Here is a 26,908-nt window from a genome sequence, read left to right as displayed (position 1 = left end):
TATAGTCAAAAGATACCAAGTACCTTAAAATAATTCCAGTGCTGTGAAATGTTGTACTTCAGTATCTAACAAGAGAAATTTTTTGCTGTAAAACCAAGGTAGCACCACTCACTTTAGAGCTCTTCCATTCTGGCCCTGTCTGCCGACACCAGATTTGATGCTGGTTTTGAGTTATAAGGTTGTTACATCTTGTATCACTTTTATGACTAAACCACACACCGCCATTCCCTCTCCCAAGCCCCCTCAAAGTGCTCTGTGGCACTTCTCAAATTCCTTTAAAATACTCTCACTTTAGGATAAAACTTCCCATGTTTAATGAGCTAAGACTTTTCTTGTCAGAAATAATATCCTGCAGAAAAGTATGGTATCAGCTTCAAAGGTGGGTGACAAACTCTTATGCCAGGTTACTTTCCAGCCAGAATTGGAGGGGAGGAAGGGAAAGTCTTCAGAGACAAATAGGTAACTGGGATGGGCAGGAAAATGGGGGAAAAGGGAGCTATGCTAATTTGAAAAGGGAAGGAGTCAAAACCAAAATGTTTTCTAAAAGAAATGAGAAGTATTGGGGTTTCTATCCAAGAATGAAAGAAAAGGGTGTTGAAGATAAGTAGGGGTAAAATATTTGAGTCTCATGTATAAAGTGAAAAAGTCTCAATCTTTGTCCTAAATGCAAGGGGAGCCCCAAGATTAAGTAGGAAAGCTTTCAACGTTATTCTAAACTTTAGGGGGCTTCATCATTTAACAACAAAAATCCGGATTATCCCAATTCAATAAACACGAGCCATGCACTGGAGCTTCAAGGTTGTCATGGGAGCAAAAAATGGTGGGAAAAGGGCTCTCAAAGAGGTGTAGGTATCTGATGAATGCAGTCGGATACCCCCAAAAGGATGAAAGCAAAGTAATTGGATTTGGTCAAGAGAGTCATTAGCAGCTGAAGTTGACTTCCTGCGACTAACGTTAAGATGAACGGTCCTTTGAGGGGAAGGGGATGTGAAAAGGTGGAGGGTAAGTGCCCATCAATTTTAGATGTTTAGACCATAAGATGATAACTGGAGGACCACAGGGTCACACGGAAGTGTTTTCGTTATTTCTAAGATGAGATGAGCAACTAATAAAGGAAAGGGCCCACTGGGGAGAAGGTGAGGATGCAGGAGGATGAATGTTGATGCGTCTCCTTAGATCAGAGCTTATCTCACCTCCTGATATTGTTAATGTGGGTAAATATCCTCTTGATTTGGAATACATTCTCTGAAATTAAGAAGAGTATTATTGGCTTCCTGAAATTAGAAGAGTATGGATATGACTAAGAGATTTATCATGTTGTCAGGAAATAAATCTTGGAACCATGAAACCAACCAAGGCACACAAAATAGAGGTGTTGTATTAGTTTCCAAGGGCTGCCATAACAAATTACGAATAACTGGGTCACTTGAAACAACAGAAATATATTCTCTCACAGTCTTGGAGGCCAGAAGCCCCCAAATCAAAATGTCATTGGAGTTCATTCCTTCTGGAGGCTCTGAGGGAGAACTCATTCCGTGCCTCGCTCTTAGCACCTGGTGGACATTGGCCATCCTTGGCATTCCTGATTTGTAGATGTATCAATCCCATCTCTACCTCTGTCTTCATATCACTTCCTCCATGTGTCTCTGTGTCTCAAACCTCCCTTTGCCTTTCTTTTATAGTGACATTTGTTACAGAATTTAGGACCCTCCCTAAATCTAGGATGATCCCATCTCAAGAGCCTTAACTTAAAGACAATTGAAAATACCCTTTTCTCAGATAAGGTCACATACAAAGGTTCATGGGTTAGGACTTGGATGTATCTTTTTTGGGGGGAGGTGAGGGGCACTCTAAGTATATAATAGAGCATCTCTGTAGCTAGCATGAGGCTTCCCATGTGAGACTCATCAGTGTAGTGTTTAAGGAACTCTGGCTTGGGGCCAGACAGCCTGGGTTGAAGACCTGGTTTCAACTTAGTAGCTGTGTTGTTTAAAACCTCTGTGCCTTGGCTTTCCCTCTGGAAAAGTGAAATAATACTGTATCATAATACTCATAGGGTCACCATGAATGTTCTGCAGTTAATACAGTTAAAGGGCTAATAGTGCCTGGCCCCCAAATAAATCTTGAGTAAATAAGGCTTTGAGTCCCCTATAGTCTTCACCTGTAAATAGACTGTCTCCCCAGCCACCTACCAGTCAGGTGTCTTTGGGCAAAATCAACCACTAGTGGGACTTCCCTGGTGGTCCAGTGGGTAAGACTCCGTGCTCCCAATTCAGGTAGCCCAGGTTCGATCCCTGGTCGGGAAGCTAGGTCCTGCATGTGTGCTGAAACTAAGAGTCTGCATGCCACAACTAAGAAGCCCGTGTGCCACAACGAAGATCCCACATGCTGCAACAAAGACCTGGCACAGCCAAAATGAATAAATAAATATTTAAAAAAAATTTTTTTTTTAATTTTTAATAAAAAAAATTAACTACTAAATCTTCAAATGATATAATTCAGATAACATTAATCATACATAGATTTGTGTAATTGTGTATGTATGTATTTTAAAAGACTATTAAGGTTATAAAAAATGAAGAGAGCTTTTGGGAGTGGGACGAGTGTACCATCCCACGCATGGTCTTCACAGGATTACACTACCATGAGTGGCTTTTCTTTGCTTTAGTCTTCAGTTCTCATAGAAAGTTAACCTTCCCTAGCGCTCTCAGGAGCTGTGTAGAAATTTTCACTCCTGGGAGGTGAAAGAACCTTTTGAAATGTTAGTTGACTTCTGTGTGCTAGCAATGACTTTACTTTTTTCTTTTTGTTTTACCTACTGTGACACATAGGGGAGCTTTATGGAGCACATACCAAAGTGTTCTGAGGATAGTAATACTAAATAATAGCACAAAACATGTACAATGAGACACCCCATAAATCCATTCTTTCCCTGATATGTGCTTTAGTGTCAAAAAATGGATGGCTTTTATTTATTTATTTATTTGGTTGCACTGGGTGTTAGTTGTGGCAGGCAGGCTCCTTAGTTGTGGCATGTGGACTCTTAGTTGTGGCATGCATATGGGATCTAGTTCCCTGACCAGGGATCGAACCTGGGCCCCCTGCATTGGGAGCGTGGAGTCTTATCCACTGCACCACCAGGGAAGTCCTGGATGGCTTTTAAAATATAGTGCTTAGATAGCTCTGGAGATCATATGCAGAATCTTAATATTTAAAAAAATACTTATCTATGAATAAGATAAAATTCATAACTCTCCTCATCACTCTCTATATAGTTACATGATTTTTTGAGGAACCATAATTTATAATGCCCAATTTCAGATGCCAGTTGCAATCTTCTCAGTTCAGCATTCAATTTATTTAAACTTTCCTGTGAAAACTTATTCATCTACGTGTGACACGTTTTGATCCCTATCTTTAATACTACATTTTTATGCCAAAGTGCCAATATGAATTTCTTAGCTAGATAATAACATTATTTTTTAAATTTTATTGAGATATAGTTGATTTACAATATTATATGTTTCAGATGTACAACAGAGTGATTCACAGTTTTTAAAGATTATACTCCATTTATAGTTATTATAAAATATTGGCTATATTTCCCATGCTGTACAATATATCCTTGTAGCTTTTTTATTTTATACATAGTATCAATAGTTTGTACCTATAATCACATTAAATGTTATCAGATATCAACTACTTAAAGAAAAATCTGGTAAATACCCTCTTTGTATTTTGGAAACTACAAAGGAAACAGTCCTACCCACTCCCCTGCTGTCAGAGTTCAGTCTAACAGAGAAGAAAGAACAAAATGAGTCTGAAGAACTACGCTCACAAATCACTGGTTGTGGGCCTATTAGGACATAGAGTCTGGGTTTGCTATGTTATGATCTCATTGTGCCTCTAAACTCTGCCCACAGGTGTCTGCAGCAGGTTATGTTTGTTTGAGACATCTCCATCGGGGATCGCTGGGTGTCACTAAGTGTCTGCTGGTGCTGGAGTTGGCTGTCTGCCTTCTTGCCATGTCTAACGAAGCAGAAACGAGTGCAACTAATGGTCAGCCTGACCAACAGGCCGCACCAAAGGCACCATCAAAGAAGGAAAAGAAAAAAGGTATGGAGAAGTCCTCTTGAGGCCAATGAGGGGAGCTAGTGGTGGTTACCAGTGACGAAGTGTGACGTTCAAGGCAAAGTAAGAGCTGGCCCTTGCCTTAATTCAATCTCAGCCAAGTGTCAACTTTTCCTAAACAAGAAAGTAAGACTTTGGCAGAGGAGATTGGTTCGATCCATATACGATAAGACGTATCTCTGAACTCTGTGGTTGCACCAATTTGGGTCCTGCTGGGAAGCTTTCATACATCTTGTTCAGTTGGGAAATGCAACTATTAAGTATTACATGGTTATCTTTCAGTAACCTATATACCACTTTGCTTTACTGAAGTAGCCGTTTTATAAAAATCAAGATCTTTATTTTATGAGACCCTCTTCTTTTGACCTGAAGTACCACTAAAAAGTCTCAGCATCCTTAATCATTCATAGTTTGAGAATATGCCGTGATTTCCTTGCCTTTCATGTCCACGCTTTAGAAATGGGAATGAGAAGAGAAGCAGAAGAAGTTATAAAGATGGATAATTATCTTAGTTATTTCCAAGGGAATTTACCCACAATTCTCTTCCACTTTATTGACAGTTCAAAAATGCTAGTAAATTGTGCAGTGGCTTATTTTCCTTTCATTAAAAAAAAAAGTATTATCCTCCTTATATTCATTTTAAAAAATATTTTAAAAACTATGCTGAAGAATATCCCCCAATCCCATCTCACATATTCCCGTAAGTTTCCCATAACTCAGCCCATTCTGCATCTTTAAGAGTTTATTTTCTCTCTGCCCCAATGCCATACACAGTTTTACACAGTGTGATTTTTTTACTCAAAGGAAGTAAGGATAAGGGTAGAATATTGCATATTTGATCAATTGTAGATAATCAAGATATTTACTACTCAGATTTTTAGATCCTGGAGTATATTTGGTCATACCTGGGGCTGATATTTCAATAGATTTATAAACTTTATCCTCTATTTCTTTCTTTTCTCAGGCACTGAAAAGACAGATGAATATCTTTTGGCCAGATTCAAAGGTGATGGTGTGAAATACAAGGCCAAGCTAATCGGCATTGATGATGTGCCCGATGCAAGAGGGGATAAAATGAGCCAAGATTCTATGATGAAACTAAAGGTAAAGGGGAAAAGCATACTTTGTCTATATCTTAAGCAAATATGCAACAGAGGAAATGATATTAGAAGTTTGTTTTTACCTATATCTCAATTATTTGAAAGAAAAACTTTTCTAATCACGTAATTGATCCAGCGGTGCTGCATTTTATGAGAAGCCATGAGTTTGTTTGCATATTTTGAGTGCTGTCTGGAGACCTGATTTAATCAAGTGTAGCAGGACCCTAGATGCCTTTTCCTTTGAGCAGACCAAATTTCTGAGCCTGGAGGTATTCAGGTAAAATTCAGGAGTCGGCTTCGAAACTGGTGTTCTTTGGTGTTAGCCCTTTCGTTTTTTTAAATTTTTAAATTCTAATACTGCCATGTTGTGAAACTAATTAAGGAAGTAATACTCATTAAATAAGACAAGGCCTAGAAGGAACATCTTTGAATATGTTTGAAGATCTTCCGGTCCAGTCTTCTTGTCTTTGCCAATGACTATTCGGAGGCCAAGGGAATGAGGACTTGTCCAAGTTCACAGAGCTAACTAGTAATTGCCTGGATCAATGTCTTCTATTTCATTCTGCTGTCTCTTATGAAAGATGCCTAATTCTTTCATAGATGGTAAACCAAGCTGAAAACAAAGCTGATTGCCTTTTAAAATTTTAGAATCAGAAGCATCATAGGGTTCTTTTAACTAGATTTTTCTTGTTTTCCCAATTTCATCAGGGAATGGCGGCAGCTGCTCGGTCTCAGGGACAACACAAACAAAGGATCTGGGTCAACATTTCTCTTTCTGGAATAAAAATCATTGATGAGAAAACTGGGGTAAGAATTCGCTTTCACTGACACCTTTCTGACCACCTGAGTCTGACAAATAATTTGTGACATGAATTTCAGCTCCCCTTTTCCCTTTTCAAACTTCTGTAGGGAAAAAAAAAAATTACATATTACTGCACTTCTCCAGAAGTAACAGGCAAAAAACAGATAGGGTAGGAGGTGAGGAGTCAAGATACTTTACTTTGAAACTTATTTCCTATAATAGATGTGAACCTCAAGTCTGTAAGTCTAACCTAAACACCGGTATGCCATAGATATCAGTTAGGTATTTTTTGGACCAAGATATACAGCACGAGATCAATCCTAACCACTGGTTTGCGATGCTATCATAGATCTATGTATGGGTCTCATTTTAATATAAGGTCACGGGTGAACTTACTGGCTAACCAAACATAGAATACTATCTGAAATACATCTTCCTTTTTTTCTCCTTCTCTCTTTTCCCTTCCTCCTTACCCCATGGATGTAACCTTGCTCATTTTTTGTGGTTGCTCTTATTCTATCTCATGAACAGTCTTGCTTATTTTTTGTTTGTTTGTTTGTTTGGGCCTTATCAAAAGCTATTATACTTTAAGTCTTCTGGGACTTTTTTCCCTCTACTCAATATAACATCATCAGATTCATCTGCTTAAAATGTTTTTCATTGCTGCACAATAGTTTATTGTATTAGGATACAGTGGGAAGACCTCAAGTTACTATTCAGCCCTTCCTAGAGATTCCCATTATCTAATATGCAAAATCCATTGGTCAAACTTAGGGCCCTGGAACCCTGGTACATGCTCACCCACCCTGCTGTCTTCATGCACTGCTGTCTCCACTGTCCCTTATCTTTTGACTCTTGTTTTCACAAGCCTGCCAGAGAATGGTGGCAGGTTTCCCACACAAGCATTCTCTCACTCCCAAACCTCCTAAGATGCCCAATCTAAACTTTTCAGTGGTCTTAGTTTCTTGGAAACAAAAGCCAAGACACATTCTGAGCATCTACAAATATCCCTGAAGAGTTGAGCCCTACCATCTACTTGAAAGGGTCAAGAGAAAGGGGAGCGGGGAATACAGGGGAAAGCACTGATAAACCAATAAGCCCTGCCACATGAAACTCCTGTATGATGACGTGGACATCTATGTGATGTTGACAAATACTTGATGACAGAATTTGGTGACTTCCAGAATGTATTGGGGGTAATTGTCCCAATAATACTTAGGAGGGTTCTCTGGCCAGTCTGAGCCAGTCTGAGGATCCTTGTGAGCACTCCTCTAGCTTAGTTATGCTATTCACTTGAGTTTGTTGAGTTGAGAAAGTAGACCTCCTTGGAATGCTTTAGAGGTTATATGTTCCATCTTCACTTTAGAAATTCTTGGTCTCCTAATCCTCAGTCCTTCCTTGCGATGTGGCATCATGTCCTTGGGATAGAGAGAATCAAGTATAGATATTTTAAGAAGGATCATTCTTTCTATTTCTGTTTCCTACTCTTTGTTGTTAGATTTTTTGTTTTGTTTTGTTTTCCCCTTTTGAGACCTTCCTAGTAACAATAAATGTAGCAGTAGCCTTCAACCAGGAGTGAAAAAATCTTCAAATGTTTTAGCCTTTTCATATATGCCTTGGTATCTGATGCTTAGTTGTGCTCCAGATAGAATCTACAAATAGATTCTAGTTTTCTCAATACACCATTTTTGATGTTCCTTTCTTAGGTAATAGAACATGAACATCCAGTAAATAAGATTTCTTTCATTGCCCGTGATGTGACAGACAACCGAGCATTTGGTTATGTGTGTGGAGGAGAAGGCCAACACCAGTTTTTTGCCATAAAAACAGGGCAACAGGTAAGCTCTAAGCCTTGAGGTATACCTAGAGGGGGACTTGAATATAAGAGTGTGTGTCTTTCAACTAGAGAGCTTGCTAGAAACAATTGGATGTAGGAGGACTAAACAGTACCTCAGAGGAGGATTATCTTTAATTGGTCTAAGGAATCTTCTTTAAATGTCATTGATACCCATGTAGTGTGTGGCACAAGCATTGTTAGAATGGACTTTCTCATAAGATCATTGCTGATTTTAGAACGATAGTCAATTATTCCCAGAAATCTTGAAAGGACTTGGAAAATTATCACTGTGCTTCTTGTTTTATCTAAGTATTTTATGTATCTTGAGGGTTGGGATGGGAGTGGTGGTGATCTTCCACAAACCAGGAGAGGGTAGGAAGGAGCTTTAAGAGAAAGGAAGAAAACATTACTAATCAGAACTGATGGGGGACAAAGGGAAGAAAATAGTAAGATTAAAATACTGATAAAGATGCTTTCTCTTGCTTCAGGCTGAGCCACTAGTTGTTGATCTTAAAGACCTTTTCCAAGTTATCTATAATGTAAAGAAAAAGGAAGAAGAAAAGAAAAAGGCAAGTACTATCTGATACAGGCTCTATTAGACTTAAGACAACATTCAAGACCATGTCTGAACATTATGTGAACACATGGCCTGCCTGAAGTGTTGGCGTCTATGTGGCTCTTCAAAATATAGAAAGTGATATATTTTTTGTTCTTCCCAATAGGGAAATGTTTGGATGTTATAGTTAGGCCCTTCTGATTTCTAGTGCCTGACTCTTGTATTTTCTCCCTATAAACTTCACATTGATTCCAGGGCTACCAAGCCAATAACTCTATTCAAATCCAGTATTGATATGAAAAGGGGAGGAGAATGTAGGGCAGAAATAATATGCAAGACTCTCTCTTGCTTTCTGCTTGTGAACCCATAGGTATATTTATTCCTTTACTTAGTTCTCTTTAACTATAATTTACTAAGATCACTGAATTTGTGTCTTTCTTTTTAGATGGAAGAAGCCAACAAAGCAGTAGAGGTAAAACAGCATCTTTACTTCTTGTGAATTGCACGTGTGATGTGTATAAGCCCTTGTTTGCCACCTGCCCAAGCAGGCTTCCCTCCTAGTTTTATTACTATGTGTTCATGACCCCTCTGGTCATAGAAGATGTACAGTTGAATGATTAGTGCCAAAATCTTAACTTATTAGCAAGCCAATACGCTAGGCAATTAAACTGTGTAGGGAAAACTCACCAACTAAACCTTTAATATTTACCATCTTTTCAGAATGGGAGTGAGGCCCTAATGAATCTTGATGACCAAGCTTGCAAACTGAAATTGGTACGTATGTGATTTTTTATGATTGTTACTTACCTGAACATGGGATTTACTTCCTAAAGATGTTCCTAATACCAAATTTGTATTGAATCTGTATGAAAATCCAATTGCGACAACTCTTTCCCTAACTGTTAATATAACATTTATGTCAATATACAAAGTGATCTTTTTAGTAAACACTTCTGAATCTAATCCAAATACATTTTTAAAAGCGTACATCAGATGGATTTGTTTGGGGACTTGTCTACACTTCCTGACCTAAATAACCTAATATCAAATCTGTATTAGTTAAGTGAAAATCCAATTGTGACAACTATTTTCCTAAACTTTAGTTCAGGAAACAACTACAAAAATATACAAAATAATCTTTTTTAATAGACACATCTGAATCTAATCAAAATACTTTTTTAAGGGTGTTGACCAGATGGATTTGTTTGGGGACATGTCTACACCTCCTGACCTAAGTAGTCCAACAGTAAGTGTCTGTTTTTAAATTTGCAATGTAATGGAAATGACATCTATAACTCAAATTGGCAATTAATGAGAAATCTTGAGCATCTCATTGAAATTTGGAAGGTGACTGCTGATTTTTCTGCATAAAGTGTAAATGGCTACTAGAACAAATTTGCATCTTAAGTCACCATGGGAGCCTATCAGCACTACTTCAGATACATTAATATTGCTTAGAAGTTAAATCTGAGCAATAGGTCAGGCAATGCAGTCCGTCTTGGTATTACTTAGGATCAGAAGGAGGAGCTGAATATTAATCCTTGGTGTAAGCATACTTGAAGGAAATATGTTTGTTAGATGACTAATTGTATAGACTCCTGGCCTCTTCATTTTTTTTTTTTTTCTATTCTTTCTGTTGTGATTTAGCAGCATAAGCTTGATGTAAAATAAGACTTAAAACAAGAGGCTCAGTTATATTTAACCAAAGCTTGTCTTTGTTAAAAGAGTTGCTCATTCTTTACAGGATATTATAGTGTATCAAGTCTTATTATTGATTGATCTGTAACAACTCTGTGAGAATGGAGCCATATTTTTCTTTACAAATAAGGAAATGGTGATTCAAAAAAACTCTCATTGACCCAAGCAGAGGTCCAGTTTCAAGGCTTAAGCCTAAGTCTCAGACCTTCCAAAACAGTCCTCAAGTGAAATTACTTGTAATTTTGAATGACTTCTTACAACTTATTTTATTTATTTAACAGTTTCTTGAGTACCTGCTGTTTGCAGGGCACAATGTCAATGACATCATGGAGTTTACTGTCTAGCAGGGAGACCAACATTAAAACTAATCACAAAGCCTAACAGTTGATGTTACTTACAAGGTATTTATCCAGTTTAGAGGTTCAGATAATGCCTCTGAGTAAGTGAGTTTCTGGACTTGAACATAAAAGATGAGAAGGCAATAACTAGACAAAAATGGTGTCAGTCTAGAACGCTGGGGAGAAGGTTTATCTAGGGGTCTCTTATATCAGGGAATTATCAAGCAAGCCTCTGTGACCAAGAAGGTCATAGGAAATTAAAGCAGCAGCAGATTGGGGACTAAAAGTCCCGCTTGCTGGAGTACTGCAGAGAATGGCATGCCTATGCAATTTCACACAAACGCCCAGGCCCAGTGAGATGGGGAGGAGCAGGGGCTGCAGACACTCTTCTCTACCTCTCCTTCTATGAGAATCACAATGCATAATATAGCGTTTAGAGATCCTAAAAAGCCTGCATTAGAGAAGCCCATTTAATGTTCTTTCAAGTAGTGAGTCCTAACTCATTTGTCTGTAAAACTTTTCATTTTTCATAACATTTGTTACCATTGTGTAAGGATAAACTTTTTGAAATACCAGATTGGATCATCCTGAAAGGTCCATCGTAGATCTGAGGTTTTTTGATTCCTAGGCAACTTTGCCAACCTCCTCCGTGAGTAGCTCCCTTCCCAAAGTAAATTGACATCTGAATGACCTTCATTCCAAGTATAACTGACATTGAAACCAGTAGTATATTGAAAGAGACCAAAACACTCAAGCTGTGATGTAGAATTCCAGTGGGATAGGCAAGGAAGCACTGACTGTTTAATCTGCTTCTGTAGACTTCTAGAAAGTTCTAAAAAAGGAAATGAAAAACAACACGAGTAATCTTGAGTCTCATTTTTATTAGACTTTACGCATTCTAAGAATTTTTGGCTTGTTGAAATAAATTGCAAGTTTTAGTTAAACTAACAATAAATTAAAATGATAAATACCATCAAAGTGATGGTATCTGATAAGTAAAAGAATGCTAATGGCGCTAATTATGTGCTAGTTAGACTTTGCCAGTGTGTTCTTACATACTGACTCTATATTCATAGGTCACGAAATAGATTTATCTCTACTTGATAAAACCAGCATGTTTAAAAATTTTGAAATCTCACATCAGTTGCTCTGGAAGAGATGAAGAAAGGCAGAAATCTAAATTACCTAGACCTTATTAGTGGTTCCCTAACCCAGCTACCCTTCCCTCAACACTTATACAAAATAGTTTTCTGCATTTCAAGTAAAGCTCATGTTGCAAACTAAGTAGCATACCTTAGAATGTAATTTTTATCGCCAAACCACTTGAACAATATTCTTCCATACTGTATCTCAAAAAAAAAAAAAAAGGAAAAGAAAAAAAGACCAAAAAGGCATGATCTCTAACTTTATAAACTTGACCATTTGAAAGCATGGTTATTATGAAAAGAACATAAAGTGTGGTTTCCCCATCAAATATGGTATGGGGATGGGAATCAGGGCACAAAGCACAGTGTCATATATACGTAAGATGCCATGGGTGGGCACAGGTGAAGTTGAAATAGAAGGATCAATGAGAAAAAGCTTTGTAAAGAATCTGAACTTGAGTTGGGTCTTTGAAGTATGTAGGAAAATAGAGTAGTAGTTAGGCTAAAAGTAAACGAGGTCACCTGGTGGGTCATTTTGAAAGTCTGGCTAATGGAGATTATTTTAATATTGGAGAGTAGCAGGAAGTCACTGAAGGCTTTGAGTAAGGAGGTCCAGGATTTGGTAGTCTGGAATGGTTAGGCAAGATGAGCTACCTGGAGAAGAGCTAGTCTAGAACTTAGTATTTTAAACCTTGTCTGTGCAGACACCTTCTTGGTTGCTTGCTTGACCCTCTTACTCGAGCCGCTTAACAGCAGGGACTATATTTCATGTTCAGTTCTTGTCTCTCAGGTGCTTACATGACGGCCAAGTGGATGCAGTGTTTACAGTACAACAGAGAATTAAAGAAATGCTGACCAAGGGGGTGGACGAGAAGTCTTACATCTTTCAGTTGTAGTCTATGAATCAGACTCTTAATCTTGGATTAACAACAACCTCAACCTGAGGAGAGCCTTATACATTTTACTTATAGGGTGACTATTCAGAAGTCTAACATTGTGGCTCCTGTTTGGTGTCCTAAGGACTTCTTCTGAAGTAAAGGAAGGAGAACTCTACCAGCTGTGAACACCCAACTGTTCTAACCCAGAGGTGGCTCATAATAAATGAATAAATATTACAATCACAAGCTTTCATAATACATTTTGTCCTACCTTTTGATTGTTAAAGATCCCTACATTAAGAAGCTTTCCAATCAATTTCTTTGATTTTTTTTTAAGTTTTTTTTTTTTTTTTTTTTTTTAAATTACAAGCTCTCTCTTCTGACAAGTTCTTCTGGTTATAAAGAGAAAAGCCGTCTTTTAAAAATTGTGCCTTTATACCTAACAGTGAAGGAAGCCAAAATATAGAATACCAATTAGGTCTGATTTAGGACCTAAACTTTTAAAAATTTTGTTCTTTTCTCTTAAAGCTGAGGAGACCTATTCAGTCTCCCTTTTTATTTACTAGTTTGAGAATTTTATATTCCCTTGAGATCATCTTGATCATTGTCACAATGACCAAAATATTTAATAATCTGCCCAGGATAATGCTAGAAAACTAAGTTCCATTTCAGCTCGACAGTTTTTATTGTTTATATTCGTCTGTGGCTAGCATAGTTAAGTATTTAATTGATCAAAGTCAATCAGAAGGAAGGTCTGTCAGTATGACAGCTATATCCCAGGGTGAATCCTAATTAGTTGTGTCATTGACCTGAATAAAGACGTGTCAGATTTATCAAATTTGCTGCTTTTATGCTGAGAAGAATGTCATATCTGACAATTGAGAATCCAACTAATTAACATAACTGAAAAATAATAGGGAAGGAATAGAATTTGTAGAGTTATTCATTTAGTATGTCTTTCAAATTAACTCTTAAACTCGTATCTCCACCTTATACATAAATTAAAGATTAGATTATACATAAATTAAAGGTGACTTAAACATTAGTTGAATTTATCCACTAATTAGAGGAGACTCCTGTCACGACACAGGCAACACTAAACTATAGTATGAAAAAAGGTACAACTATGAGAGGTTAATGTGATATATTATGTTAGATTATATCAGTATTTTGAGTATCATGTTCTTAGAAGGACATAGACAAAAGAGTACGTCCAGAGGAGAGACTAGGATGATGAGAATGAGAGATCCAACTTGGCTACACCTTCAAAAAGATCCTTAAGTATTTAAAGAGGCATACCTGGCAGGCTGTGATGTGAGGGGAAAATCTTCTTTGCCCCCCTAGAGGAAAGACCAATTGTAGGGAAATATATTTGACCTTAAACTTTATTATAACTAGAATTATAAGATATGACTATATTAGGCAATGAATTCACTCATTTAGAGAGGTGATATTAGGTGACTCTGGGGATACAATAGGAGTGTACATCATGTAGGAAGAGAGGCTAGGCCATTTCCTTCAAGCTCAATATACTTAGATAGTCACTTAGAGTGACTCGAAATCAATTCCCTTTAAGACTGTCAAAGGCATGAATTGAAACAATGATGATTATGAACTCAGCCAGTCTGAAAGGGTGAGGGGAGACATGTAAAGTAAACAACAGTAAGATTTCACTGAATGAAGGGCCAATGAAGTTGAGACTTAGAAGGGCCTGAGAGGGGCAGGGAGGACCTAGTCTACAACTAGTAAATGCACTCAGGGACGCGATGGGAGGAGGTAATGGTCAACCAGTAAGACTGAAATCTAATGGAAATTTTGATAATCCTAGTCATCTTATGTAGCTTTCTCATTTGAAGTCACAACATGGACTAACACTTTCTTTTTTTTTTCTTTCCAAATGTGATAGGAAAGCAAAGATATCCTGTTAGTGGATCTAAACTCTGAAATCGACACCAATCAGAATCCTTTACGAGAAAATCTATTCTTAACAAATGGCATCACCTCCTGCTCTCTTCCTCGACCAAAGCCTCAGGCATCTTTCTTGCCTGAAAATGCCTTTTCTGCCAATCTCAACTTCTTTCCCACCCCTAACCCTGATCCTTTCCGTGACGATCCTTTTGCACAGCCAGACCAATCGACACCCTCTTCGTCTGATTCTCTCAAATCTCCAGATCAGAAGAAAGAGAATTTGAGTAGCTCGTCTACCCCTCTGAGTAATGGGCCCCTGAATGGGGATGTTGATTACTTTGGTCAGCAATTTGACCAAATCTCTAACCGGACTGGCAAACAGGAAGCTCAGGCAGGCCTGTGGCCCTTATCAAGTACGCAAACACAGCCAGCAGTGAGAACTCACAATGGGGTATCTGAAAGAGAACAGAACGCCTTCCATATCAAATCCTCCCCGAACCCTTTTGTGGGAAGCCCTCCCAAAGGACTGCCCGTACCGAATGGCGTAAAGCAGGACTTGGAAAGCTCTGTCCAGTCCTCACCACATGACTCCATAGCCATTATCCCACCTCCACAAAGTACCAAACCGGGAAGAGGCAGAAGGACTGCTAAGGTGAATTGTCTTCACATATCCATTGGCAGAATGCATGTTCGGTACCAAAGGGTGGTGTGATGCAAGCTCTCTTTCCTGCTGCTGTTGTAGTTTCCTGTGTGGCTGTAAAATAGAAGGTGGGATAAGGCACATCGTTCTCCAGGAATACTTTCCTCTAATTGTCACCCTTTTTAAGCTTCTCACTCGGCAGTGTTTGTCACACCCTGCTTTCCGTTTGCATGTCGTCACATATTATTAACTAAACACAAGTTTTTCCGTTTTTAATGCTGCTATGCTTCTGTACCTCCGGTAAGTTTGATCATCATGTTCTGGGAGGGGAGGGGAAGGGTTCCTGTGATTCCCTTTGTACCTTCCCTGTACTAACACACGCCCCCATACACCCCCCATATTGCATTCATGTCCAAGGTGGTGGTCTAAAATTCTCGAGTTTGTCTCCTCTGATTAATGACTGAACAATCCATTGTCTTAAAAGAAACATATATTTACTATTACCACTTCCTTCAAAAGCAATTTAAAATGTGGTTTATATGAGTTTCATTTTAAAAATCTCATTGGAATATGCTGGCCTAATGATTAGACTACTGTATCATCTTTATGCAGAATGATTTAAATCCAGAAGAAGGATCAAAATATTTAGGCTACTTACTTATAGTTTCCCTTTCTCTCCCAGCTTCAAGCGTTTAGCTGATAAGGAGACCAGACAGATACAAATGTGTAAATCAGCAAAATAGATTTCACTTTGAAGGTCCTCCATTGCATCAGTCACCAAGACCCAATATTCTGTCCATTGCCGGGAGCTGTGGCTTTTTTTTTTTTTTTTTTTTTTTGTCTTTTGGAGTTTGTTATAGTAATTTATCAATAATGGGAAAAAGTTTCTCTTTTTGTTTTCCCAAATTCGAGGTACAGAGTAGGGAACAGAATAGAGCTGTATTTCACTGTTCCTGAGTAACTCCTCTGTGTCCCTCTCTGCCCTGTCAGTCTCCAGCAAAAGACTTACTTGCATCAGACATCTTTGCTCCTCCCGTCTCAGAACCTCCAGGCCAGACATCTACAGGACAACCTGCCACCCTACAGACCAACCCCCTGGACCTCTTCAAAACCAGTGCTCCTGCCCCAGTAGGGCCCCTTGGGGGTCTAGGTAGGTGTTTAGAGATGGAGTTAGGTTTGGCTCTGTTACTTTCACTCTAAGATGGTAATTCATAGGAGGGAGCACTTCATATCCATACGGGTTCCTGGGGCATAAGATTTGAGCATCCTAGGGAGCCTTTCTCCCACTTTTACTTCTGAACAACCCACCCCTATTAGGTACTCTTGACTTGTAACTGGAATTTGACTCCTTGAATTGGCATGTGAGAAGAAATCCATTTTTAGTATTGCACTTACCTGAACCAACTGGTCATGGCTTACTGAAGACAATTGTAAGGGATTCTGAAGCCCAGACCAGCTTCATTGGAGAAACAGGGTTGAGATGAGAGAGCCTTGTCTATCGTCTCTATTTGAAAAAGTAGCAACATGCATGTCTTCCATGCAATTTGCCATTACTAAATTGAAGCCCTATCCCCTATTTAACCAATATCCCTCTTGGAAGGGATATACACCCCAAGAGGGGGCTATAAGTTAAATCTGAAGCAAGTGTGAGTAATTGAATGAAAGTGCCAGGTTCTGAGCCCAGTTCTGTTTCTAGGCATATGGTAGGTGTGAGACAGGCATATATCCTGATCAGTCTCTGAATACTTAAGCCTTAGCAGCTCCTTGCTGGTATTTTGGCTAGTTGGGTGCCTTAGTAGAGTTAGTAAGTCCACAGTATAGAAGTCTGAAGTTGAAAAGAACACAGAAATAAGGGAAGAGATGGAATTTTATCAGATACCTGAGAGGTGATGCAGCTGTCATTCAAAAATGTGTCACCAGCTCTGCAAGCCACTGAGCCACTCTGTGGCAGGACGTTGGGGAAAGCCACTCGGCCGAGGGCTGGCCCTGCTACTCTTTGCCTAAAGCCTCCAGTTCTCTCCTGCCTCCATGGAACAGTCTTCAGAAACCCCGACAATGGTCTTTGCTCTCCCGCTGAAGCTTCTCTTTGTTTTTCTACTTCTTGGCTCCTCTACAAGCTCCAAATAGACTCTGTCTTGGGAGGGGGCTGAGGGGGGCTATAGGTGAAGGGAGACTCTCCCCTATTTTGTAAAATTTGACCAGGGATCTTGGCTTTCTCTGCCTCCTGCTGAGTCAATCATCAGGACTCTTTTTTTTTCCTGCTGTTTTCCGGCAAAGGAAAATATTTTGGTTCTGTCATCTTAGATCTGTTCCATCATATCTGGAGTGTGGTAGCAACAGGAGGGTTGTTTCCCACCTGCTGAGTGGCTGAAATCCCTGCAGGTGTGAGAAGCCCACTCGTTCCAGGTCTCTGCTTGGCATTTACACCATCAGGAGACTCTCCCCAAGCACTTCATATCTCTTGGGGTCTTCCCCTTTCTGCATCCCTTTCTCCTCCACCCTCAAGTGGAGCTAGTTGGTGCTTTCCCTGCAGAAGGATAGAGAGCTTGCATGCAGCGCCTACGACTAGGTCACATCGCAGAGCTTTGTAGTTTCATATCAATGCCCCGAAGAATTTTTACAGCCGATATTTGACAAGTCAGCCTGAAAATACAGCTGGACCCTATAACTGTTAATTTATTCAGACGAAGTGAAGCTTTTTGGCTAGGTGCCCCTGTTGAGGCCTTGGGGTATACAACTGCAGAATACTGATGATTCTTCCCAGTTTGGACATGGGACTCAAACTGAGCCCTACAGTATAGCCCCTGTCCACTAGCAGGGATCCTCAGCCAAGCCATGGAAGGTTGTAGGTCTGGCTTCCACTGGACCCAGCTGGGGGACCGTTTTCTCTGGAGAACTGGGGGTGGGGAAAGGGCATTGTAGAAAGCTGAGCCTTTGGCTTTGACTAGCTGCCCCATGCTTTAATCTATCATCTAAAGGTTAATAAAAGTAACTTTTTATACCCACACTTTCTTTTTCCTAACCTTTCTCCAGCAGGACCTTAACTATCTTAGAAACGTGATGCATGGGATCTGGTAGATGGGAATGAAGGCTGGCCTAAGTATACACTGGGAAAGCCTTTAATTCCTCGCAAAAGTATTTTTCTCTTTTACCACCATTCCCACTAATACCATCTAGGACTAAAGCCACACATTTTCCTAAGGGAAGGCAAGTCATCCAACATGAAAGATGGTAAAATTCTACCCAATTTTTGTACATCCAATTGGTGTAAATTATTAGTGAGTGACTCTGGCTTCAGTTAATAAAATTTAAGTAATTGGTTTTAAAATGCCAGCAATAACTTTGTTCAAACTCAACCCACTTCTAGAAGCCTGTATTATAGAATCTAAGAGAACTGTTCCCTTGATTGGTTGTGAAAGGAATACAAGCATACCTCATTTTATTGCACTTCATTTTATTGCACCTTGGAGATACTGAGTTTTTTACAAATTGATGGTTTGTGGCAACCTTGAGTCGAGCAAGTCTATCAGCGCCATTTTTCCAACAGCATTTGTTCACTTCGTGTCTCTGCATCACATTTTGGTAATTCCTGCAATATTTCAAACTTTTTTATTATTCTTATATTGCTGTGGTGATCTGTGATCGATGATCTTTGATGTTTCTATTGCAAAAAGATTATGACTTGCTGAAGGCTCAGGTGATGGTTAACATTTTTTAACAATAAAGTATTTTTAAATTAAGGTATGTACACTGTTTTTTTAGACATAATGCTTCTGCACATTTACTAGACTACAGTATAGTGTAAACATAACTTTTATATGGGCTGGGAAACCAAAAAATTTGTGTGTCTCACTTTATTGCCATATTCCTTTTATGGCAGTGGTCTGGAACCAAACCTGCAATATCTCTGAGGTCTGCCTGTATGTATACTCTTGAGTGTACATGAAGTCTAATTTCTGTATATGTCAAATAAGTATTTGAATTAACATTCTAATAAAAAATATAGTTCTGTTCCTTGATGCCAAGGAGACAGAACAGGAGGATAGGGTGCTGGATTTGGAGGTGGTATGCCTGAGTTTTAGTCTCTGTCACAGACTATGACCCTCCCAATTGTAATAATTCATATTCTTGTACCCAGTTTCCTCACCCCAAAAATAAGCATGTTGATTTAGTAAGATGACCCACCACTGAAACCCAGCAGTCTTCGTGAGCACACCTTGTGTTCACGGCCAAATGGCTGTTGTTCCTGATGACAGTTGAGTCAAGTAACACCAAGCTCCAATCCCAAGAAAATTCAGGATACAACATCTTACTATATCAGCCCCTGAACATTATTTTAAAAATATTTCTCACTCTGGAAACAAACACATTCCTAACCCAAGTTTGAAGGCCTTCTCCTACTTTGGTTAGAGAACGTTCATAACTAAAGGATGCTCTGCTCCAAAGCTCAAAGCAAGTAGGTTTTGAGAGCAGTGTCGTTTGTGAATAGGTATGAGGCTGAATTTAGGTTTTCTGTTAGTGGTGACAGTTTAACTGTGTCATTAATACACTTGGGAAGAGGCAGAAGAGAAAATGTGCTACGTATCAGAACAAGATGTAGGGAATGAGCTTCTCAAGGAGAGGAGGGCACACATTGGCGAGACCTAGATTTTAGTGATTTAATGAATTACAAATCAACAATGGCAAGGGTGCAGGTGATAGAGCCATTTCCCCACAAAGAGCAGATGCCTGGATACAGGCGGTTAGTTACATTGCAAGGGTTGTTTTTTTTGTTTTTTTGCTTCACTTTATCTCATCTCCCTCTCTTCCTCTTCCTCTTCCTCTTTTAAATACTCTGTTCTAACTTCTGGCAAAGTTTAGTGAGTGACACATGGCAGGAAGCACTTTTATTTGAAACAGCTCTCCTAGGAAAACTAGCCTTTCCTCCATTTTTGTATATAAACGTCTAAAACTATCTTGGCATCAACCAAATTTTATCATCCTTTTATATATCTGTGTCCACCTTGGCCGCATTTAAAAGCAAGGAAGCTTTGAAATGGTTTCTTCGGGATGTAAGCATGTTAAAGCCTAATGCACATGCCTGATGGTTAGTCTCCATAAGACCTCAGACATGAGCCAGTTGCCAAATGAAAAGATTAAACCAGTGTCTCAAGAGTATCTGATGGATTATATTAATTTACTTCATAACAAGCATGGTTTCTATATGTAAATGTATTTACTCAACACGTAGGTTCATGCTATTGACAGGCTCTGTTCTAGCTGTTTGAATTACATCAGTGTACGTATGAGAAGGGCTCATTTTCTTTTTTATGACTAGGTACTTATGGACTGTATTATCTATCTAATGAGGAAACTTAAAAAGGTGTGGAAGAAAGAAAGGGCTTCGAAATGCAACCAGCATTTAAATGCTTGCTACAGCTAATTCGTCTTTAGAGTGAAATAATCTAATAAAAGCCATGTCAGCCTCAAGGCTTAATAAAGGTTTGGCATGTAGATGCTCTCTAAAACTGCTCTCCGGAGAGTTGACTTTCTGAAACTCAAGAATCCTCTTCAGGCTAGTTTCCTGATAAGTCCTTTATCCCACTTCCTTCCTTCAGGTGGTGTGCCAGTTATATCTGCTCAGACAGGACCGTGGAACCCAGCACCCTTAGTCTTCAGTCAATCCACTACAATGGTCCCGGGCACTATGATGGCTCGTCAGCCTTCAGGATTCAGTCAGCCAATCGTCTTTACCACAAGCCCAGCTGTTCCAGGTTGGAACCAGCCTTCATCCTTTGCAGCCTCAGCTTCACCTCCAGCACCTGTAGTCTGGGGCCCATCAGCATCCGTGACACCCAATACGTGGTCATCAACCAGCCCGCTGGGGAATCCTTTTCAGAGCAATGTTTTTCCAGCTCCTGCTGTGTCAGCCCAGCCCCCTTCTATGCTCTCCTCTCTCCTGGTCACTCCTCCTCAACCACCTCCCAGAACTGGCCCTCCGAAGGACGTCTCCAGCGATGCCTTCGTTGCCTTGGACCCACTTGGGGACAAAGAAGTCAAGGAAGTGAAAGAAATGTTTAAGGACTTCCAACTGCGGCAGCCACCTACTGTGCCAGCAAGGAAAGGAGAACAGAATTCCTCTGGGACTTCAAGTGCCTTCTCCAACTACTTCAACAACAAAGTTGGCATTCCTCAGGAGAATGCAGACCATGATGACTTTGACGCTAATCAACTGTTGAGAAAGATCAATGGTAAGCTACCTACTTCTCTGTCAACTGTACCAACAAGTATTTCACTGTCACATGGGCCCACAGAGTCCCTCAGAAGAACCCTCTCCCGACCCACCAATAGCTTTACTCTTGCTCTTTTTGCTTAGCAGGGGTTATGGAGACAACTTAACCATTTACCTTATGGAGTTAACTCTTTACCTTAGTTAGCTGTTTCTAAGGGCTGGCCCAATGCTGCCCTCTTGTGACAATTCTTAAAAGGGCTGCCAGGAGCTATTGAAATTCAATGGGTCATGGCACCTGGAGGCTGTATGTATGATAAGGACTCATTTTTTCATGAGTAGGTATGTATGGACGGTACTACCCATCTAATGAGGAAAGTTAAAACGGTGTGGTAGAACGAAAGAGCTTCAAAATGCAACCAGTATTTGAATGCTCGCTGTACTGTATTAGTGATTTAATCTCTCGGAGCTTTTACTTCTGTGTTGGCCTCAAGGCTTGGTGAAGGTTTGCCATGTAGGTGCTTTTAAGTGTGGGAATTCTGAATCTCTTCCACTTCAAGCGAATATGCATGGCTTCCTCTTCCAAGAAGGGATGAATTTGCCTGTAATAATCACTGGGAGTCCTGATATTTGGTGGTGATTTTTGTTCCATCGATGTCAATTTCAAAAGTATGGAACTTAACTTCTAAGATAAGCCTGGCTGGAGAACTTGTGCAGGTATTTGGGGAAAGCTTGTCTACTGACTACTTTTTCACCTTCTAGAACTACCAAAGCCAGCTCCCAGACAAGGTGCCCTGCCAGTTACCAAATCTGCTGACAATGCATTTGAGAACCCCTTCTCTAAAGATTCTTTCCGTTCATCACCAGCCTCTGTAAGTATCAACTATTAGAAGATGATGCTCCAGAGTACATGCCACATAGAGTTACCGCCTCCTGAATTAACCTTGCTTGTATCTTTGACGGTAAAGGACATTTGAATAAGATTTATCATTGAGAACCATCGCAGTGTAAACCTCAACTCAAACTGGGGAAAGATTATTTTTGCAGGATCTACTCTCCCGAACTTGAGAAACAAATATCATATAGAAAATTCCTTTGTATCTCACTTAACCTAGCTCGGGAAAGCACTTTGAAAGAAAATTGAGCCAAAATACTATCTTTAAAAATTTTTCAAAGATTTAAGTTCCTAATTTCCCACCCATAATTACTTAGCTCATAAAAATAAGATTTTGCATTGGGAGGCAAACATAATTCTGAAACTTGGTTTTGATGTAAATAATATATATATACACACACACACACACACACACACACACACACATCAATCACAAGCAGGCAAACACAAATCATCATAGACCCATACAATATCTGATTAGTCTGTGACCTAAGTGATTTTTTTAAAAGGGATCTGAGAAGTCTTAATTATAGGTGTTTTCTTATCATTGTAATTATAGTTATTGACTAGATGGTTTTATCTCCATAGATGGCTTCTCCTCAATCCACATCTTCTGATGTATATAGGGATCCATTTGGAAATCCTTTTGCCTAACTTCTGTAAGTAGAAGATCCTGCTAAGCTTAGGTTTGGTGAAAAAGGGTGGCATGGCGGTAAGGGTGAAATTTTAATTTTAGAATCGGAAAGAAGTTAAATCTCTGTAATGGAGAAGTAAAAGATATGGAACGCTATACTTAACTAATTCAGTAATGAATAGGCTGGACATTTATGAATAGAGTTCTCATGCTTATAAAAAACAGTACTGTACTCATATGGATATGGATTTCTGTCACCCTGTGTTTTTGATATTTCACTTCCGTATGGAAGTAAAACTCAATATAACACATAACAGCCTTCTAGATTTTTGACCTTCATATTGAAGTGATTGCAAAGCTTCCTAGTAATTACTCAGTTTTCTATAGAAGCTTCAAAATCTGAAGACCTTCTGAAGCCACCAAACGGGTCAGCCAAACAGATCATGATCACAACACTTCTGCCTCCCAAATCAATACGTATTTCTTAGTGAGGGGCCTCAAATTAGTCTGAACTAGTCTGGCGGTGTTAAATCCCAAAGTGGTGACAGCTGCCGGTACCTCCGTCAAAAGCAGTATGAGCTCACATGAGTCTGCTGGTGGGTTTTATCCTCGCTGAGTTATTGTGTGTAACCACCTTAGACTGAGACTCAGGAAGGGGAAAGGGGGAGGGGTGTTTTTCTTTCTCAACAGTGAGTGGAAGCAACTTTAATCTTAAAAGGTTGAAGTTAGTGGAGGAGAGGAGACTTATCTGCATTTTGAAAGAGGTGAACAACAGGAAGAATGAAAAGAACCCAAACCCATTTTTTTTGCAGTCTTGCCCCATTCAAGTGAGACTACCAAACTATGTCTTGACCCACGTAGAACTGAATTCTTTTAAATAGATAAATGTCTTAAATCCGATACCAACAATAAGATTTGAGTTTATTTGCAATTTGGATTAGCCCCCCTCACTCCACTTCTGTAATTACAGTATTTCTGAAAGTGCTTTTCCGTAAAATCAGCTTCAGAGAACCGAGTGAGATTACTGAAAAGGCCAATTCCTGGGCCCCAGCCCTAAGGAATCCCCCTCGGTGCTGAGGAAAAGCTTCATTTTAACAAGCGTCCAGATGATTTCTACTGTTAATAAAGCAGCGTAATATATGGAAGATGTTGAAGGGCTAGAAGTCTTGACAGAGACTCATTATTGCTTCCTCTCCAGGGGAGGCACACACGAACAATAGAAAGGAACAAACTGCACTGAAAGTCTAGGAGGATTTTTTGCGCTAAATTGAATTGACTAGAGTTATCTTTGGAGGCCCTTTCTTCTTTAGGTCATGAAGGACGGATAATTTTGGTCAACCTGCTAAATATATAGACTGAGGGGTAGGGAGGACAACTGCCATGGGAGAAAATAGCTAACATTATTGAGCACTTGTGTTAATCACTTTATTACAGATTCTACATCGACTATTTTATCCAATCCTCTTGAATCGGTCCTAGGAGATACTATGATTGACATTTTTAAATAATAACTTAATATTTAATACATTGATAGTCAACCCAAAATTTCTAACCATGGGTTTTTTCTTCTCCACACTTCTCTAGGAACTTGGCATACTGACTATCCAGAGGAACAAAAAGGTTGGCCTTAGTAGTCAAGGACAAAGCTAATAAGCAGACAAGTCCTGACCTCTGCCCTCGTTCTAGCTTTGACATATTATCTGTTGCCTTATTTCTTGCTGCCTCTTCCACTTGTAGAATGCCTTCCACTTTCTGTTTAGCTAAACTGAATCTATGGCTTTAAATAAATTAAGAACCTAAACTCTCTAGCTTAAATGTAAATGAAGTAGTTTTCCCTCCTTGAACCCTTGTTTATTGTGTCCCTAGAACCTTCTAGAACACTGTGCTGTGTACCCTCTGGCTGGGTGATGCAGCCACCACAACCCCTCAGATCATACTGTTTTGAATAAATTTTAAAATTCTTGCTGTTCAGAGTGTTTCGGGGTTCTGTTTCAGAGCATAAAACCTAAAGATTGTGGTAGAACAAGGCACCTTCTTAAACCTTGCTTCAGACCATCATTTACAGAGCATTTTTAAAGTAAAATGGAAGCAAGTTCAGTTTCTCTCTGGGTACTCTGAACACACCTAAGAACGTTTTTAAAGATATAACTTCTCTTTCTGAACATTATTCTTCTCTCAAGGGCAAAATTGTCCTTTCTCCAATCTCTTGCTAGCTATTGCAAATGAGGGAAAATCATTTTTCATCTCTCCTCTTCTTTTCCCTCTGATTCTCTTTTCAGTCATTTTTACTCCTGGGTTTATATAACATTACCGCTCTTTCACAAACAACAGAGTTTTATGGGGCAAAAAAATCTAATGATTCACAGATCTGAAGCCTCTCTGCCTTCTCAGTAATCTCTAATCCCAGTAACTAGAATTGCAAATGGGCACAACCTTTATCCTTTCTATGGAATAGGAGGCCATCCTCCTGAGCTGAAGTTCCAGAAGAACAGTTCATGTTGAAGAAAAATTGAACTCAACTCAGCAAAGAAGGACCGTATTCTGAAGAGAAACACATCACAAAGTTAAATGTGATAGTGCCAAACATGTTAGGTGCTTACTTGGGGTAATGCCAGGCCTTTATCAAGTAACTGGAAAGCTTTCTTGATGCCACACAGTCTTTCTTACAGTTAGTAGGATGATAAATGGGGGGGGAAAATCTGCGGTGTTATCATTAAAAATCTAATGCCTGCAATATTTTTCTCCTCATAACCTTGGAAACCTTTCCAGTTCATTTTCAGTCCTATTGTCAGCACAGTTCAAAGGGTTTGTTCTTGCCATATGAGTTTTGTTTTGTTTTGTTTTGTTTTGTTTATGTTGGGTTTTTTAATGTTGTCTCTTGACCCCTAGTGCTCAGGTTCTTGTGGGTGTTAATCAACCACATACAATGTTATCTTTAGGTGGAAGAAGAGGATGACTGCTCAGGATCTAAACAAGATGATGGCCTCATGAACCTCTACTGATTAGCTCCAAGTAGTCCGAGCTAAAGTCCTGTGGTTTTACGTTGAATGATAATAGCTGATCACGTATGGCATCATTTTCCATCTGACTTCCCACTCAGTCATTATCAACACAGACTTGAAATAGTATTTTATATGTCCAAATACCTAAATGTGCTAACTGGAGGCAATTATTTCTAGGGAACTGAATTTTTGAAAGTAGAAAAATTTTGAAAGTGATGACCAGCCACACAATTGTTTTGTACATACTTATTTTCCTGTGCACTTTTCTGTATGCAAAGAAAGCTATAAATTTACTCATTTCAATAAACTGGAATGGCAGAATCTCATGTGTTACCGTCAGTTCATTTGACCCCTGCTTTCGGTTGACGTAGTAGAGTCAAGGTATAGCGTACACCAGGGTAAGGTCAGCAAATGTTAGTTGTAATAGATTCTGGATTGTCACAAAAATGAAAAAGTGGAAATCCATAAAATAGGACCACAGGTAAATTACTGTCTCATGCCTTTCAAGCTTCTATTTTCTCTCTCAGACCTATACATAGTCCTTCCCTGGGAGTTTAATGGGAGTCCAGCGGATAAGACCTGTACCAGAACAACCTCAATTATGTCTAGTATAAAAATCATTCTTTAGTGAACTGTTGGTTCATGCCTTTTACCCTTTGCCTCCCCTTGTTCTTTAGTTAGCCATGTTTGACTTTATCAAAACACAACTGTGTGGACTGGTCCAGACTTGTATAAGCTACTCAGAAGAGGCTTCTGAGCTTCTGAGTTAGGTGGGCAGGCCGATGCTCAAATGTCTTTAGCACTAGGACACTCTTAAACACTCTCCCCTATTAAAAAAGTTCAAGGCTCTCATTCATTTCAAGAAGACCTAGAGCTACAGGGAAGATGACCCCAATGCAGACCCTGCTTGAGTGTAGAAGTCTTGGTGTTAAACTTGACTCCTCTAGGAAATAAGACGAACTTGACAGAGTAGGTGTCATTGATTGGCATTTACTGTTAGGGGATGTTTGGTAGTACGGCCTTACCTTTCCCTTTAACTGAAACATCTGGTCTCTTTCTGACAAGGAGTAGAATATAGAGAAACAGACCCCACACATAAACAGCTTCCAGTAAACCACAGATGAACTGGAGAAAGC

The 26,908-nt window shown here is 39.4% G+C and overlaps 1 protein-coding gene across 11 annotated transcripts in view; it reads left to right on the top strand.

Moving 5' to 3' along the window:
- Window positions 1–26,093, top strand: part of DAB2 (DAB adaptor protein 2) — a 52,905-nt gene extending 26,812 nt beyond the window's left edge. For 2 of the 11 annotated variants that reach the window (XM_036846612.1, XM_036846613.1), the window contains exons 2-15: window positions 3,924–4,116; window positions 5,096–5,235; window positions 5,940–6,038; window positions 7,740–7,871; window positions 8,359–8,439; window positions 8,872–8,898; window positions 9,147–9,200; window positions 9,610–9,672; window positions 14,392–15,045; window positions 16,024–16,183; window positions 20,631–21,263; window positions 22,004–22,113; window positions 24,355–24,390; window positions 25,710–26,093. In XM_036846612.1, the coding sequence (XP_036702507.1) occupies window positions 4,026–4,116; window positions 5,096–5,235; window positions 5,940–6,038; window positions 7,740–7,871; window positions 8,359–8,439; window positions 8,872–8,898; window positions 9,147–9,200; window positions 9,610–9,672; window positions 14,392–15,045; window positions 16,024–16,183; window positions 20,631–21,263; window positions 22,004–22,113; window positions 24,355–24,390; window positions 25,710–25,772 (2,343 nt within the window). In that variant the 5' untranslated portion in view covers window positions 3,924–4,025 and the 3' untranslated portion in view covers window positions 25,773–26,093. Of the gene's footprint in view, window positions 1–3,923; window positions 4,117–5,095; window positions 5,236–5,939; window positions 6,039–7,739; window positions 7,872–8,358; window positions 8,440–8,871; window positions 8,899–9,146; window positions 9,201–9,609; window positions 9,673–14,391; window positions 15,046–16,023; window positions 16,184–20,630; window positions 21,264–22,003; window positions 22,114–22,724; window positions 22,796–24,354 lie in introns of all 11 variants that reach the window. The other 9 variants (XM_036846615.1, XM_036846620.1, XM_036846614.1 and 6 more) reach the window with 9 other exon arrangements.
- Window positions 26,094–26,908: the final 815 nt, after the last annotated feature.

This window comes from Balaenoptera musculus, chromosome 3 (genome assembly GCF_009873245.2).
Source record: "Balaenoptera musculus isolate JJ_BM4_2016_0621 chromosome 3, mBalMus1.pri.v3, whole genome shotgun sequence".
NCBI lineage: Eukaryota > Metazoa > Chordata > Mammalia > Artiodactyla > Balaenopteridae > Balaenoptera > Balaenoptera musculus.
This window is presented reverse-complemented; position numbering and strand designations above follow the sequence as displayed.